General features: G+C 38.7%; 1 protein-coding gene across 2 annotated transcripts in view; it reads right to left on the bottom strand.

The window, feature by feature from the left end:
- Positions 1 to 15,375, bottom strand: part of jarid2a (jumonji, AT rich interactive domain 2a) — a 120,638-nt gene that overhangs the window by 60,188 nt on the left and 45,075 nt on the right. For both annotated transcript variants that reach the window (XM_017724538.2, XM_017724537.2), the window contains exon 4: positions 6,744 to 6,913. In XM_017724538.2, the coding sequence (XP_017580027.2) occupies positions 6,744 to 6,913 (170 nt within the window). The remainder of the gene's footprint in view (positions 1 to 6,743; positions 6,914 to 15,375) is intronic.

The raw sequence follows: 15,375 nt of genomic DNA, 5'->3' as shown, positions 1-15,375 counted from the left end.
AATAGAATGATCAGAACTGAAAACAACATTGTACATGCAGCATAAACTTTTCATCAAATTCAAATCATAATAAAATTCAATATAAGAGCAAAAGTATGTGCATGCCTTTCATTATTAAGTTGTTTCGGCCACACCCACGGCCAACAAGTGTATAAAATCAAGCACGTAGCTGTGAAATCTCTACAGACAAACACTGGCAGTTGAATGTGTTGTACTGAAGAGCGCAGTGACTTTGAACATGTTGCTGTCATAGGACACCACCTTTCCCACAAGTCAGTTCATTAAATTTCTACCCTGCTGTATCTGCCCAGATTAACTGTAAGTGCTACTATTGTGAAATGGACGCATCTAGAAGCAACATCAGCTAAGCCATGAATTGACAGAGAGTGCTGAAGCATGTAGAGCATAAAAATCACTTATCCTCTGCTGCATCAAGCAACATCAGCACAAGAACTGTGTGTTGGCAGTTGAATGAAATGGGCTTCCACGGCAGCAGCACACAAGACCACTCTGCACAATGCCAAGCGTTGGCTGGAGAGGTGTAAACCAGGCTTTTCAATCCACTGCTCCAAAATATGTTGTGGCACACACAGCAGATACCTGTGATTCCCATCAAGCACATTAAAAACAGTGCATTGAAGTGCACAAATGCACATATGGATAGCCAATCAGAATGCAACTGACAAAATCCCCAAAGCTGGGACCAAATTATTATAGGTTGCAAGTAACAACTATGTCTCAAGTCTTGGCACTGGAGTACTGAGGCAAGTCCCAAGTCAAGACAGATGAGTATTGATTCAAGTCCCAGGTACAGAGGAGTTTCAATTTAAGTCGCAGGTTCTAATTTTTGAGTCCTAAACAAGTCAGTCTGCATCCTTCTAATTCTAATTTAGGCCGTGTTAACACCAAAAATTATGGTAATAGTAATAGTGCCTTTTAATGTGTGTGGCTGTATTTTTTTTTCATCCATCCAAATAAAATACAATATCCATGGTACACAGACAACCATGACATACTGGTATACACCAAGTGAGGTGAAACTACACATAAAAAGGATTTTCAAAGTAACATTAAACTTAATAACAAAGGTATATTTGGAGATACTATGATTTTTACGAAACACTGGGTGCATAGGACTAAAATAAAAAACTAGCTGCTCTTTTTAATTGAATTTAGACTAGAAAAGAAAACAAACAACAAGATGAGCAAGGTTTACAGAACAGGCAGCAAAATGATGGTGAATATATGAAGCTGTTATCCATCAGCTTCTTATTCAATGCCCTTGTTATCCACCAGCTTCTTATTCAACACCAGAGTTCTCTTTGAAGCACGCTTGCAAACTACAGATTCATCCACTCATGAGGTTCAGAAGCACAACCCATGTTACAAAATGTTCTTCATGACTGATTTGAAAATATGTGTATGTTATCATGGTGCTTGTTTTTGAGTTAAAGCGGGTATGAGTCAGTACTGCAGAGATGGTACTGATCTCCTGCTGTCTGAACTGTGCTGAGCCACATCACAATGTCTCCTCTCCTGTTAATACACACTGTGCAATATATATAGTAACTGCTATTGTAATGACACTCTCACTATGCACTTTACACTGTAATAAAGCTGTACTCCTAGTTGCGTCTAGTCATTGTGCTTTTAGACTACTTCATACAATTATAATCTGTCAATGTCTTGAAAAAATAAGCTATTATTTTGATATAATCAAACTAAATCTTTGTCTTATAAGACAATCTTGTTTTATCTTACATCTTATAAGACAATTTCAACATAACCAAAATGACAAGAAAATAAGACAATATTTTCACAATCAGTGAAGTGAAAAATCAAATTACACAACTTTCCGCCTCTCCCAGATAGTCGTTTAAAGTCAAAATGTTGCTTCTTTAGTTTTAAGCTGAACCAGTGAAGCTAACAAAGCGAGCAAATGATTAATAAACTTCTAATTAAAAATATCAGCAAAGATCTCAACCCATTTCTTCAAAGATGTCAAATTGTGATGGATCTGAACCAGATTTCTCTGAACCAGGGGAGGCATTTGCTCTGTTGGGGTGAATAGTAGGTCATAAGGCCTAGAGTGGCTGGGAGCCCAAGAGGAAGGACATTCCAATGCATCCACCACTAGAATAATCAGATAAGCCACAAAAACAAACCACTAGCTCTCGGGGCCTGAGAGACAGAGAGGAGTGAGGTTAAACAGATTTAGATGTTGAGGCTCAGTGCTAATAACAATGCTGCCAGACAGGCAGTAGCAGCGCTGCACAGCTGGGACAGCAGCCAGCACATAGCACTGCAATCAACAGCACTGAATGAGTGGCAATCAAAGCTGTTCGCCACAGGCATAACTGTGCTTATGTGTGGAGGGGATTTTCGGAGTTGAATCCCACCTTCCTCCCCCAAAAAGTATTTCATGACAGTTCCAAGCGGTTATTTAAGGACGTAAACACAGAAATTGTCTCACCTATAATATGTCAAGTGATGTTGTTTTGCACAGGGCAAAACTGATGTCCATGAAAGGGCAGCGAAAGAATTGTTAACAAGTGCTGCATATTTAAACAACCCTTCCTCTGACACACACCAAATTAACCTGTCGTGTTCGTTAGCTTGTTTAATCACATTTTACTGGCTACCAGCTGCTGCAGTGAGACTCAGAAGTAACCAAACTGGACTACTCACCATTAACTGTATCAATGCTATGCAGGAAGGTGTTGTAAATCTGGAACGTATTTGTCTATTTATTTTTTAATTTATATCAAATGCACCATAATGAGGGCTGACAACTCACACGTGGTTGTATGCAAATGTCTGAACAACCCCAGTAAAATTTCACGTTTAGTTGATTTTCTTAGTGAAAATAAGTTAACATATCCTCTAAAACTAATCAATCTAAATATGGCATTTTTCTGCCAATTTTATATAGTTTTTTTTAACTTGTTAAGTTTAATATATTGGAAAAATAACATAACATAACATAACATAACATAGAAAACAAATTGTTTTAACTTTTCCACATTTTATTTTTTTTTCTCCCAGTTAAATTTAACAAATAATCAGTAATTGTGCACTAAAATGTGCAGACATTCCCTGTAAGGGACATTGACACATCAAACCACATTATAACAATCTTATCGGTTTAATCTGCATGCGTCTGGATTCTGCTGACTGGTTACACCACCGATTTCTCTCTTTTTGTCCCTGGACAGAGGTAGGGACGAGGGGTGCATGTCTAAATAATAACTTGCTCTCATCAGATTCAAACTTTTTAATGATTACTTGCTTGTGATTACTTTTGGTTGTTAAATTTGATCAAAACTATATAATTAAATCTGAAAAAAGGTAGGATAGTATATTAAATTTAAAACTGGAAACAGTGATTTGTCTTTATTTTACCTGTATTACATTGAATACAATGACAATCCAGTTTCCTTGAATCTTTTGATTTTGTTATGCACCGTAGAGGCTGAAATATCCAGGAACATTGTTTATAAACATTTCAATATGTTTCATATACATTTCTTGTTAAACTCGGGATCTTTGCTCCTAAAGGACTAGGCATTTCAAGGATGCTGCTTTTGATTTTACCAGATCATGATTACAGTCACCTGCTGGCATCACCTGTTTCAAATCATACAATTACTTCACTTTTTTTTACCTCATTACTGTCCCTAAATTGCCCAAACTTTTTTTCAACGGGTTGAAGGCGTGAATGGCAAGAATGGATGTATACTCACACAGTACAAAACATGACATATCTTGTGTTCATACTCTCTGCAATGAAATACAAGTTAAAGTCTTCTTCTTCTTTCGGCTGCTCCCTTTAGGGGTCGCCACAGCGGATCATCTGCCTCCATCTTGCCCTATCCATTGCCTCCTCTACTTTCACACCAACCATCTGCATGTCCACCTTCACTACATCCATAAACCTTCTCTGAGGTCTACCTCTTCTCCTTCTACCCGGCAGCTCCATCTCCAACATTCTTTGCCCAATATATCCACTATTCCTCCTCAACACATGTCCAAACCATCTCAACCTGGCCTCTCTGGCAACTGCTCCACCTTCACTGTCCCTCTGATCTGCTCATTTCTAATCTTTCTAATCAAGTCCAGCCTTGTCACTCCCAACGAAAATCTCAGCATCTTCATCTCCTGTCTTTTAGACAGAGCCACAGTCTCCAAACCATACATCATAGCAGGATGCACTACTGTCTTGTAAACCTTCCCTTTCATTCTTGCTGCTATCCTTCTGTCACACATCAGCCCTGGCATCCGTCTCCACCCACTCCATCCTGCCTGCACCCTCTTCTTCACCTCTTTTTTGCACTGTCCATTGCTCTGGATGGTTGACCCAAGATATTTGAAGTCATCCACCTTTACGACCTCTACTCCTTGCATCTTCACCTTTCCACCTGCCTCCCTCTCATTCACACACATGTATTCCATCTTGTGTCTACTGACCTTCATTCCTCTCCTCTCCAGTGCAAACCTCCACCTCTCCAGATTCTCTTCCACCTACTCTCTACTCTCACCACAAATTACAATGTCACCTGCAAACATCATGGTCCATGGAGCCTCCTGCCTGACCTCATCTGTCAACCTGTCCATCACCATTGCAAACAAGAAGGGGCTCAAAGCTGATCCCTGATGTAACCCTACCTTCACCTTGAAACCATAATGAAATACAAGTTTTTATTTGCATTTTTTCACTGTCCAAACTAGTGGCATTTTATTCATTTTACTGAATTTGTAAACCTTCATAAATAAATGTTACAATTCTCTTAATGCAAAACAGGGCGTATGCAGTCTCTGTTGCTACATTGTATAAAAGTTTATGTATCAGTATAGGCATCACCAGATTTGTACATGAAATCAATTCCTGGCTAAGGATGCACATTCTGACTAATTTTAATGCTCAAATCTCCATAAGATTTAACAGTTATTTGGCTAATGAGCTAAAACTGGAGCTAACTGGTACATGATTGACACTGATGGGGACTCATCTTCTACAAGTACACCTTGAGTTTGATTCAAAAATGTATAGGGGGGCTCACAATTGTAGCATAAAGAAATTTGTGAAAAGTACTCATCATAAGATTTAAGTTTAAGGTTAGATTAAGTAATTAAATACAGCACACTCTACAAATATTGATGCCCTGGTAAACATAAGCAAAATGGACTAAAAATAACTCTTTAGTGCTTAACATTTTATTCTGTCTTATAAAAAGTTAAGTCTAACCTTTATTTATAATGCAATCATTAAAAGAATAAACCTAAATCTTACCACGAAGTTTACATATTTTTTTTCAAATCTAAGTGTGCTACAAGTGTTGGCAAATTTAAGCATTTTCCTACACATATTTTATGTTATAAAGTCCACTTGAGCGATAAGGAACACTTAAATGGTCACAGCCAAGACCTCCAGTTTGGGGAATACATACCTGGCAACACACAGGCCAAATTCCCTAAATCATCACTTCACTATGAGAAAGACCAGATAATACACAACTGTTGAGCTGTACATATCTGGAAATGTCAGAAAGAAAATAGGTAAAGAGTTGAAAGTGCCCATTTCAACTTTCAGGGGCAATTAAGAGGTTTATAACAACTGGAGATGTTAATAATCTGCCAGGAAAAGGACATGTGTCCATACTGACCCCATGCACAGTGAGTAAGCTGGGGAGCTGGAGATATTAGGTCTTGGTGTCAGAACATCCCATAAACTACAATCAGATGCCACCTACATAACTACAGGTTGTTTGGGAACGTTACCTGAAGAAAGCAACTGCTGTCAAGGACCAACAAACCCAAGCAGTGGGACCACGTTTTATGTTGAGATGAGACCAAATAGAGCTTTTGGCAACAAATACCAGAGATGTGTTTGGCACAGACACAAACACAGCCATGCAGAACAGTACCTTATCCCCTCTGTGAAGTATGGTGGTGGAACTATGATTTTGTGGAGCTGTTTTTCTTCCAAAAGCCCTGAACAACTTGTCTGGATACATGATATCATGGACTCATGGATGTTATCATGGATGGAAGTTAAATCTAAACCCGACTGCCTCAGCCAAAAAACTCAAACTGGAGTGCAGATGGAGCTTCCAGCATGACAATGATCTAAAGCACATCTCAAAATCAACAAAAACATGGTTCACTGACAACAGAAACAAGGTTCTGTCGTGGCTATCCCAGTCCCCTGACCGAAACTCCCTAGAAAATCTGTGTGATGAACCAAAGAGGATGGTCCACAAGCGTGGACCTTAAGTCTAAAGGTTCTGAAGAAGCTCTGTGTGGAGGAATGGTCTCCGATCCTTTGCTTCATGCTCCCTAGTCTTGTTAAGCATCATGGAAGGCTTGATTTTTTTTAATATTCTGAATGAAAGATCAAAAGCAATAAAGCAGGTTTTTACTAGCCTGTTTTGCTCATGTTTACTAAGATCCAAATATCTGTGGAGGGCACTGTATTCAAATGTGTAATGCTGATTCTTTTTGTTACATTTTTTACAGTGTAGATGTGAGGCAGCGGAATAATAAATATTATTACCTATATAAATGTAATCTTTATGATTGTTTCATCAATTTGAATGAAACCACTCAGGTCATGGACGCCATGTTTTATGCAATCTAGGAACTGTATTAAAATGTGTAATGCTAATTCTTTTTGTTACATTTTTTACAGTGTAGATGTGAGGTAGCAGTTCTGATATCCATCTGTTCTGTCCGTACAGACTTACCTCTTAGACAGAGGAAGGTGAGGAAGTCCTCTGTTTTGGGTTTGCATTTGGTGAGATCACTGAAAGGAAGGCTAGGGCTAGGTGGCATGGCCTCCAGTAGCTTAACCGGAGTTGCATTGGGAGAGCTTGGCTGGGATTGGGCAAATTTCCTCTGTGCTTGCAGCCTTGGCCTACAGGAAGAATGAGAGAGAAGAGAAGCACATTATATATCCACACATCCTTACAGGGTTACAGTATTTCCACATTTTGTTAGCTTTTGTGAGTAATTCATGTATAATTACTGGAGATTAGGACCCAGTGAATAAAAAAAAAAATATCATTGATTATAACCATTTAAAGTAGCTGAAAGGTTGCTTATATGACTGGCAGTTATCAACTGTGAACTGTGACATTTCTTACATTCAAATGAGCAGTAGAAACTCACAAAGTCTTAATTAATATAGAAGTTATAGTGCAGGAGTACTCTAGCCTTCTTTTCCTTTGTTTGGTCTCTAATAATTAACTCCTGTACTGTTATTTTTTTAATCTATGCAATTGCTTGATATATTGGTCTATAAGATCTCAATATAAATTTCATTAAATAGAAACATAAGCAAAAATAAGGCATTTTTCCATAGAGCTGTACGATACAGCACAGTACAGTTACAAATCTGACCTCAGAACTACCCATATTAGTTGAGTACCTGTGTCTGCTACCCTTAGTCAATCTTCAGTCCTCGCAGGCCAAAAGACTGCAGATTTCAGCAGACTGTTTCATTAAACAAACTGATTCAGCTCATCAGCTAATTAGCAAGGCCTTCGTTGACTGAATTCAGACTTTGGCCTGGAAGGTCCCGAGGTTGACATGCCTGCCTTATCCTGTGTGGTCAATAGATTTGAACAGTATAATGGAATTAAAGTATACAGCATTATTTTAAAATAATGTTGGGCCAAATTCCTATTCCATATATCGAACAAATAAACACATTCCACCCATGTTTGTTTTAGAGCAGCTCGCTCACTAAGAGGTGGCACTGATAGAAAGAGGGCAAAAAAAAAAAACCTCAGCATGACAGCAGCTCAGCAATGGCCAAGAGCTACATAGAACACATTCAATTTCTGCTTTAACTCCAACAGCAGTCAGTTGACTTTGTGCTCTCAGACACCCTCTACACAGGTGTAATTTTGCCATCAGTTAGCTGGAACCACACCTGTACAATGTGATACATTCTGTCTGCTATCTTAGCTATCTTTAGCTTAGCCAAAACATTACAGTCCCAGACACCAGAGAACAAGCTCAAATGTGTCTTTCAGTCACTCCAACACCAGTGACTTGAATTTTGCTCTCTCAGACATTCGTTTTTAATATCTACATGTTTCAGTAGAGCGCTAGTTAATCAGAATCAAGCCGGATTGTAGTGTGGCAACACTGTTTGGGTCTGTAGCCTGCTCGCTAAGCTAATGATAAATTTGTCAGGTTGCAAAGAGGTTTCATTTGACTTTTCTGTTCCTTCAGCACCACCTGCTTGACTTCACTCACTCAGACTTGAAACATTATCAATTTAACTTGTGTCTTGTGTGTTTTAGGTAGTCAGAATCTAACTGTATTGGTCTATGGTGAGCAGAGCTATTTTCATGCTAGCTAAGCTAATGCTAACTAGTTTCTCTGTCCTAGTTAGATGCACAGTTTAACATTTAGTAACCATTAGACAGATCATTTAACATTTAATGAATGACAGCTTGAAAATGGTACACTGCATTTACCTATTTGTTGACTCCATGAGCAAAATTAACTTTTTGATTATTTTTGAAAGAAATGCTTTCATGCCACTTTTATGACTCTTGGTACTGATGACATGGATTTTTAACACCAATATATTATCAGTAAACAAATCAATCTGAACTTTGTGTTCACATTTGAAATCTGTGTTAAAAAATATTTCAGCAAATAATTCAAAATGTACACAGAGTGTACTTACATCTGGTCACCACTGTGCAAAGGTGGTGCTAATCCAGATAATTCTAGCTTCAATTTTTAAAAAATTATAAATGCTTATATACTGGCAGATATGTGCATTAAAACACTGGATATCAGCATCAGCCCACACTTCCCACATCTTTAGTAGAGCCTGGGCAACTACCAGTGAGCAAGTCAGCTAGAATTTTGAGCAACGCAGCAGAACCAGTAAATCAGAATGTTCTGCTTTTAACACAGATATTCAAACACACTGATTCTAAGCAACTTTATACACTGATGTGGAAGGGTGCATTTTTCAGAAAGGTGTACAACAGGGCCTTGAAGCAGTACTTAGTGGTCCTCAGTCCAATACTGAGGAATGGGCCAGCAGTCTATGGTAGGATGGTGAAGGCACTTTATCATAAAAATCAGTGAACAAAATAATTGACTTAACAAAAAAAAAAGATATATAAAAATGCAGGTTCATCAGTTTTTTTGCCTATTGCCTCTTCAACTTTCAGTTGTCCACTTGTGATAAGTTCCACAAAAGAAAAGTGTTGTGGAATATTCCACTTTTCACACCCAGTTAGTTTGTGTAAGTCTGCACCAAAGTTTGTTTTTTTGTGAGATTGTATCTTTGCCAATTTGTTCACTTGGTTTCACACTGGAATGACTAAAGTGCACCAAATTACACAAGCAAATTCATGTTTATTGGTCAACAATTTTGCAAGGATTCAAGGGCTCTGCTACTCTCACATTTGCCATAATTTAGCAAAAAGAGTCCTACTTTGCATGCAAATAGAGATGCTTAACGCAGTCAGAGCAATAATAATAAATATTATTACCTATATATCTATATATCTACATTTTTTATGATTGTTCTGTCAACTTGAACGTAACCAATCAGGTCATGGATGCCATGTGTTATGCAATCTATGTACCAAAATTAAAGACACTGCTTCACTTATTGTATTGCTCATCTGCTGTTATTAGCAGCAGCTTCTGTTATGAGAACATTATGAGAGCCTGTCAAGAGTTAGACATTAAAACAAAAATGCAAAAAAATGCAAAAGACAAAAATGCATTCCCACCAATGCGGATGCAAACTGAGATTTTTGCTGAACTTGTTGGTTCATTTATTTAGTGTGCACTCGAGCACAGAGTGTTCACACCTGTCAAAATGGACCCAACTGAAGAAGAAGTTTAATAGGTCCGCATGAAACAAAGCAGACATGAAAGTGGCCTTAATTTGCCAACTGATACCTGTAGCACTGGCAGGGTAGGTGCCCAAATGCAGTGTTGAACATTTCCCAAAAAATTATTTTTTAAGCAAAAATTCAGTGGTTTATCTGGGGGCTTTGCTTTCTAGTGATAAATAGGTGGGCCTTAAAAGTTTGAGAACCCTTTGCCTAGACAGTGACAGAAGAAATGCTCATATTCTGGATGCACTTGGGAGTGGGCAAACTTTTGAAATTGAGTCCAAAGCTTTGAAGTTTGCGGACTTTTGACCAAAATCCCTAAAAAAGAAGAAAGTCAACTCTTTTTGGATTCCTAGCCCCACCAGGAACAACTACTTGGCTCCCAGTCAAGGAAAATGCAGAGGTCTAAGTTGTTTCATACAAAATAAGAGCACAATTTCATGGCAGGGGTGAGAAGTAAGTGTCCCATGACATGGATTCTGTTATAACACACAAGACCACGATAAGCCTGAAAAAGTCAGATCACACATAATATAGCTAACACACTGTTTGTACATTTGGATTATTATGTTCTAAAACACATTTAAAAGTCACCGCTGCCAAAAGACCTGATGACCACAGAACTTAATTTAACCCATCTGACCCAACCTCTGCAATAACCACTGTGCATAACTAGCTTCACATAGTTAATGTTTATGATAAGGCCACCATTTAGACACCATTAAAACAAAAGTTAAAGTTTTAAAAAGGGTATAATTAACACAAAACATGCAGCATATGTTGTCTGTAACATCTGGATAAGTTTACTTTAGAGGACGCTGAAGGAAACCTTCAACTGCCCAGCCTGTTCTTATACATTCAACATGATGATGTGTCTGCATTTCTTCAAGAATTAGCCCATTAACCCACTATAAACTGTTCAAAATGTGCACAACAGCAGATCAAGAACAACTGAAGCTGCTCAGCAGAGAAAAAGCAGTCCCTTGTTGTAAATGATATGTTCATATTTTCTATTGTTTCCATTATGTCATGTAAGTCCTGCATTTTCCATGCAATCAAATCATTTCTCAATGCTTTCTGAATCTCACTTCAACTAACAGAAATTGAAACCATGACTTGCCTTCACAACCGCACACAGCACATGTTGCCCATATCAGTGTCTTATTATTAGCAATTTCTCTATCCTTTACTTGCCATGATCAGCTGCCTGACGATACTGTGTATTATAAATTCTTCCACTGGTCTCTCTTAGAGCCCTGATATGTGCTCTAGAGATAGGTATTCTGGCTAATTTTGATATAAGAGTTGATGAATGGATGTTTGAATAGCCACAGGGAAGGGAAAAATAAAACACAAACAAAAAAAAGGAAAAAAGAAAGAAAGAAAAAAAAAAATCAGGATGCCCCTTCAAATCAGCCAATAAGCTAACACTGCAGCTAACCCGTCTAACAGTCGATATATTTTCCATCTTCCTGTAATGAAGCATACCAAATACTTGAACAGTGATTTCAGTGTTTAAATACTAGCACTTTGAATGGTTAACCAAGGCCCAATCCCATTTCACCCCTAACCCTAGACGTGAACACATGAAACAGAGGGCTGAGGGCTAAGTGTTAGGTGAAAGGGGTGAAATGGGATTGGGCCTTGGTTAACCATTCAAAGTGCTAGTATTCAAACACTGATATCGCTGTTCAAGTATTTGGTATATTTTCCATCTTCCTGTAATGAAGCATATCAAATACTTGAACAGTGATTTCAGTGTTTGAATACTAGCACTTTGAATGATTAACCAAGGCCCAATTCGCATCACATCTTCTGTGGAAATCCATACCTGTATACATTTCAAAGACCACAGCTGATTGTCACCCTGCACAAATATTCTGTGCCTCCATTAGGGAAAATAAATCTCCTTAGTGAGAGGTGGCAGTGGTCTATATTTTAAATCAGCTAGCTTGGCAGTGTACAGTCTAATGGACTTCTCTGCTAGAGTTAGGCTTTAAGTTGAAACATTCAATGCATGATTTAATGTACAACTACAACATACAAAGTAAAGAATAAGTTATTATAATGTCATACACGCTTCAAATGACAGTGGTCAGGCGAAATCTCATGTGAAATAGTGAAAGTACACTACTGTTAGCTTGTCGCTAGCAAAACATAAAATCTCATGGAGGGCAGAGGAAATTAGCCCTATTGTAACAGTAGATTTAAAGGGTTCTTAGAAGTGAAGGTTTCTAAATTAAAACATGAAATGAAATGCATAGTAGACAAAAACGTTCATGCCATCTCTATTTGTAGTCTATCATATTTTATACACACTACATGACCAGAAGTATGTGGCGACCTCACCATTACACCTGTATGAGCTTGCTGGGCATCGCATTCTAAAGCCATGGCCATTAATATAGAATTGGACTCTCCTTTGCAGCTATAATGGCTTGTACTCTTCTGGAAAGGCTTTCTACAAGATTTTAGAGTGTGTCTGTGGGAATTTGTGCCTATTTGTGAAGTTAGGAACTGATGTTGGATGAGAAGGCCTGGCTCACAATCGACGTTAACATTCATCCCAAAAGTGTTGAGAGAGGTTGAGGTCAGGGTTCAGTCCAGGCCACTAGAGTTCCTCTTAGTGTATCTAACATTTTATTGTGTTTTTTATGTTAAATCAGTACAGCTTAATAGCACTACTTACCCCTGATATGCTGATTTAGGCCATCAATATCCTAATGATTCTTAAATGCTGGTAATATTTTCTGTCAGAGTGATTTAGGCTATCAAAATATCATACCTACAGTATTGTGTAGAGTGCTACCTACAAATATGCACTATGGTAAGACATTTCGACAAGGAAGCACAATCTGTTGAAAAACCACCATATCAAACTTGTCAAACCATGTCTTTATGGACCTCACTTTCATGTCATGATGCACCAGGAAAAGCCCTTCCCCAAACTACTGCCACAAAGTTGAAAGCATAAAATTGTCTAAAATATCTCAGCATGATGTAGCATTAACATCACCCTACACTGGAACTAAGGGGTTGCTCGGCCATGTAAAGCTCCTGATACATCGTTCTTCAGTACAAACCATTCTGCTGCTAGTGACTGTCTATGGAAATTGTATGATTGTGTTTGATTGTACAAAACTTAGCAATGGGTTTTCGCTGAAACATCTAATCTCAATAATAAGGGGGTGTCCACATACGCTTGGCCATATAGTGTATTAGGACAAGACATGGGCTGTCGATGTAAAGCGGCTGTTAACTTCCAATCAAACAGGGTGGACTCATAGAATCATATTGGTGTTGGCAGATACGGCAGCAGACAGATCTGATTTGACTGACAGTTAAAATCAATATTTGATGACATTTGTTGTATTTGTACTTATTTTTACACTTAGTTTCACACTTTATAATAAGGCTACTGTTTGATGGTTATATGTGTTTGTAACTAATTTACAAAAGGCTCCTTTGGGTGGTTATACATGTTAATAACTCATTAACAAATGGTGATGTGCTTTACACTTTACAATAAGGCTGCAGTTTGATAGTTGTGTTAGTAACTCCTTTGCAAGTGTTGGTGTGTTAAACACCTTTCAATAAGGCTCTCTTTTTTGGTTGTGTTACAAATTACAAATGGTCATATATCAGATGAGATGCCAAGAACCTTCAAACCCAACCACACATACAGCTGTTACACTGCAGGATACACCGTGAACAGGTCGCTAGTCCATCACAGGGCAGACACACAGACATATACATTCACATTCACACCAAGGGGCAATTAAGCAGGGCCAAATGGCCTGATCTTTGGACTGTGGGAGGAAACACAGACACGGGGAGAACATGCAAACTCCCCACAGAACGGTCGCCCAGCAATCGAACCCAGGGGACAACTCACCCACTGCGCCACCGTGCCACCCAAACCCAACTAGAAAACCAAAAATCTATGCTTCACTAATTGCAAAACAGAAAACAGCATGTTGGCCAGGGAGCACTGCCAAGAACCCAAAAAGCAACAGAAACCGAGAATGATTTAGGCAGGCTACGGATATCTGAGAGTAAGCAAGCAGTAAACTAGAAAAGGAATGTAGGAAGGAACTGTGCCACACCTGGAATATTGTCCTAAAGAAGATACCACCTGATGCCAAGGATCACAGTAGTACCACCTTTGTGTCTGGTGTTCATTACCACCTTGCAGCATTATATGAACACGTGTTACAATTGTGAGGATGATCACAAATACACACACATTTTGTACGCCGCTTTTCCTTCTAGGTCATAAAAGGAGCTGGAGCCCATCCCAGCGGTCACTGGGCAGAAGGCAGGATACACCCTGGACAGGTCGCCAGTCTATCACAGTGATGACCACATACAGTATGCTTAAAATATCAAGGTAAACAACACTGCTAAAGCATTACAATGTGAATGTATTAATTTTATATGTTAATGTAAGCCAGATTCTACTTCTGACTAATAAGACATCCTGTTGGTCATTCTATGGTATCCTGTAAAGCTTGCAGGTGTAATGCTGATTGATGGAGAAGACAAACAAGTAACCAGCAGGATCTGTAGCTTTGCATGACAAATAAATGTGGGCTCACTAGTTGGTAAGCAACAGGGCACTCTTTCCCCTTATTATTTATGTGTCATATCTGCTTATTGATTATTTTTAAAGTGCATATGATATACAAAATGTATTAAAACCAATTATAAACCATAGAAAGGTAGTCATACTAAGTGCTACCTCTAAGAATTCTGTGTGGCCTCATTGAAACAACAGTTCTTCACATGATTTCCCCTGAACATTCATCCTTAGTGCTACCTGCTGTGTAAAAGCAGCAACAAATGACAGGGCCACTGAATACATTAGCCAGCAAACTAAAAAGCATCCAAGTTGTGGCATGTGCTGTGCTGGTCGGGGGCTGAGTGGGAACACTTGGCTGCTTTCCTGGAACTGAAGGTGGGAGCAAGGGGTTGCTCATTTTCCATTGCCAAGCCATGTACCGGTTCAGCCCAGCATCCAGACATTTCATGTAGTAGAGGTGGGCAATATGATGAAGCATTATATGCCCAGAGGTATCTATATACGACATGTTAGTAGTGAAATCTGTTACTTTAGGGTGCACCCACTGATGACTAGGCACATGCCGGTGTTAAGTAATAACACTGTTTTGGACGCAGATCAGCTCTTCTTACAAGAACTTCCACTGCACTTTCACAGTTTGACCACACAATACAGTCCTTCCTTCAAGCAGAGCTTATAAACAATCATAATGAACGTATCCACAGCACAGCAGAAGGAGGAGCAGCCAGAGAACTTCTATCCCTCAAAAAGATGAAAACTTACATTGCATCCTGTTTGCAGATGCTTACCCTCACAATTACATGTATGTTTGCTCACAACTGCTTATGCATGAAAATATATACCAAAGTTAACCTTATTTAAGAACCCGGTTTTATTTAACGAGCAGCTTGGCAGGCTGCTAACAGGCTAATCCTG

This window comes from Pygocentrus nattereri, chromosome 3, assembly GCF_015220715.1.
Source record: "Pygocentrus nattereri isolate fPygNat1 chromosome 3, fPygNat1.pri, whole genome shotgun sequence".
Taxonomy (NCBI): domain Eukaryota; kingdom Metazoa; phylum Chordata; class Actinopteri; order Characiformes; family Serrasalmidae; genus Pygocentrus; species Pygocentrus nattereri.
This window is presented reverse-complemented; position numbering and strand designations above follow the sequence as displayed.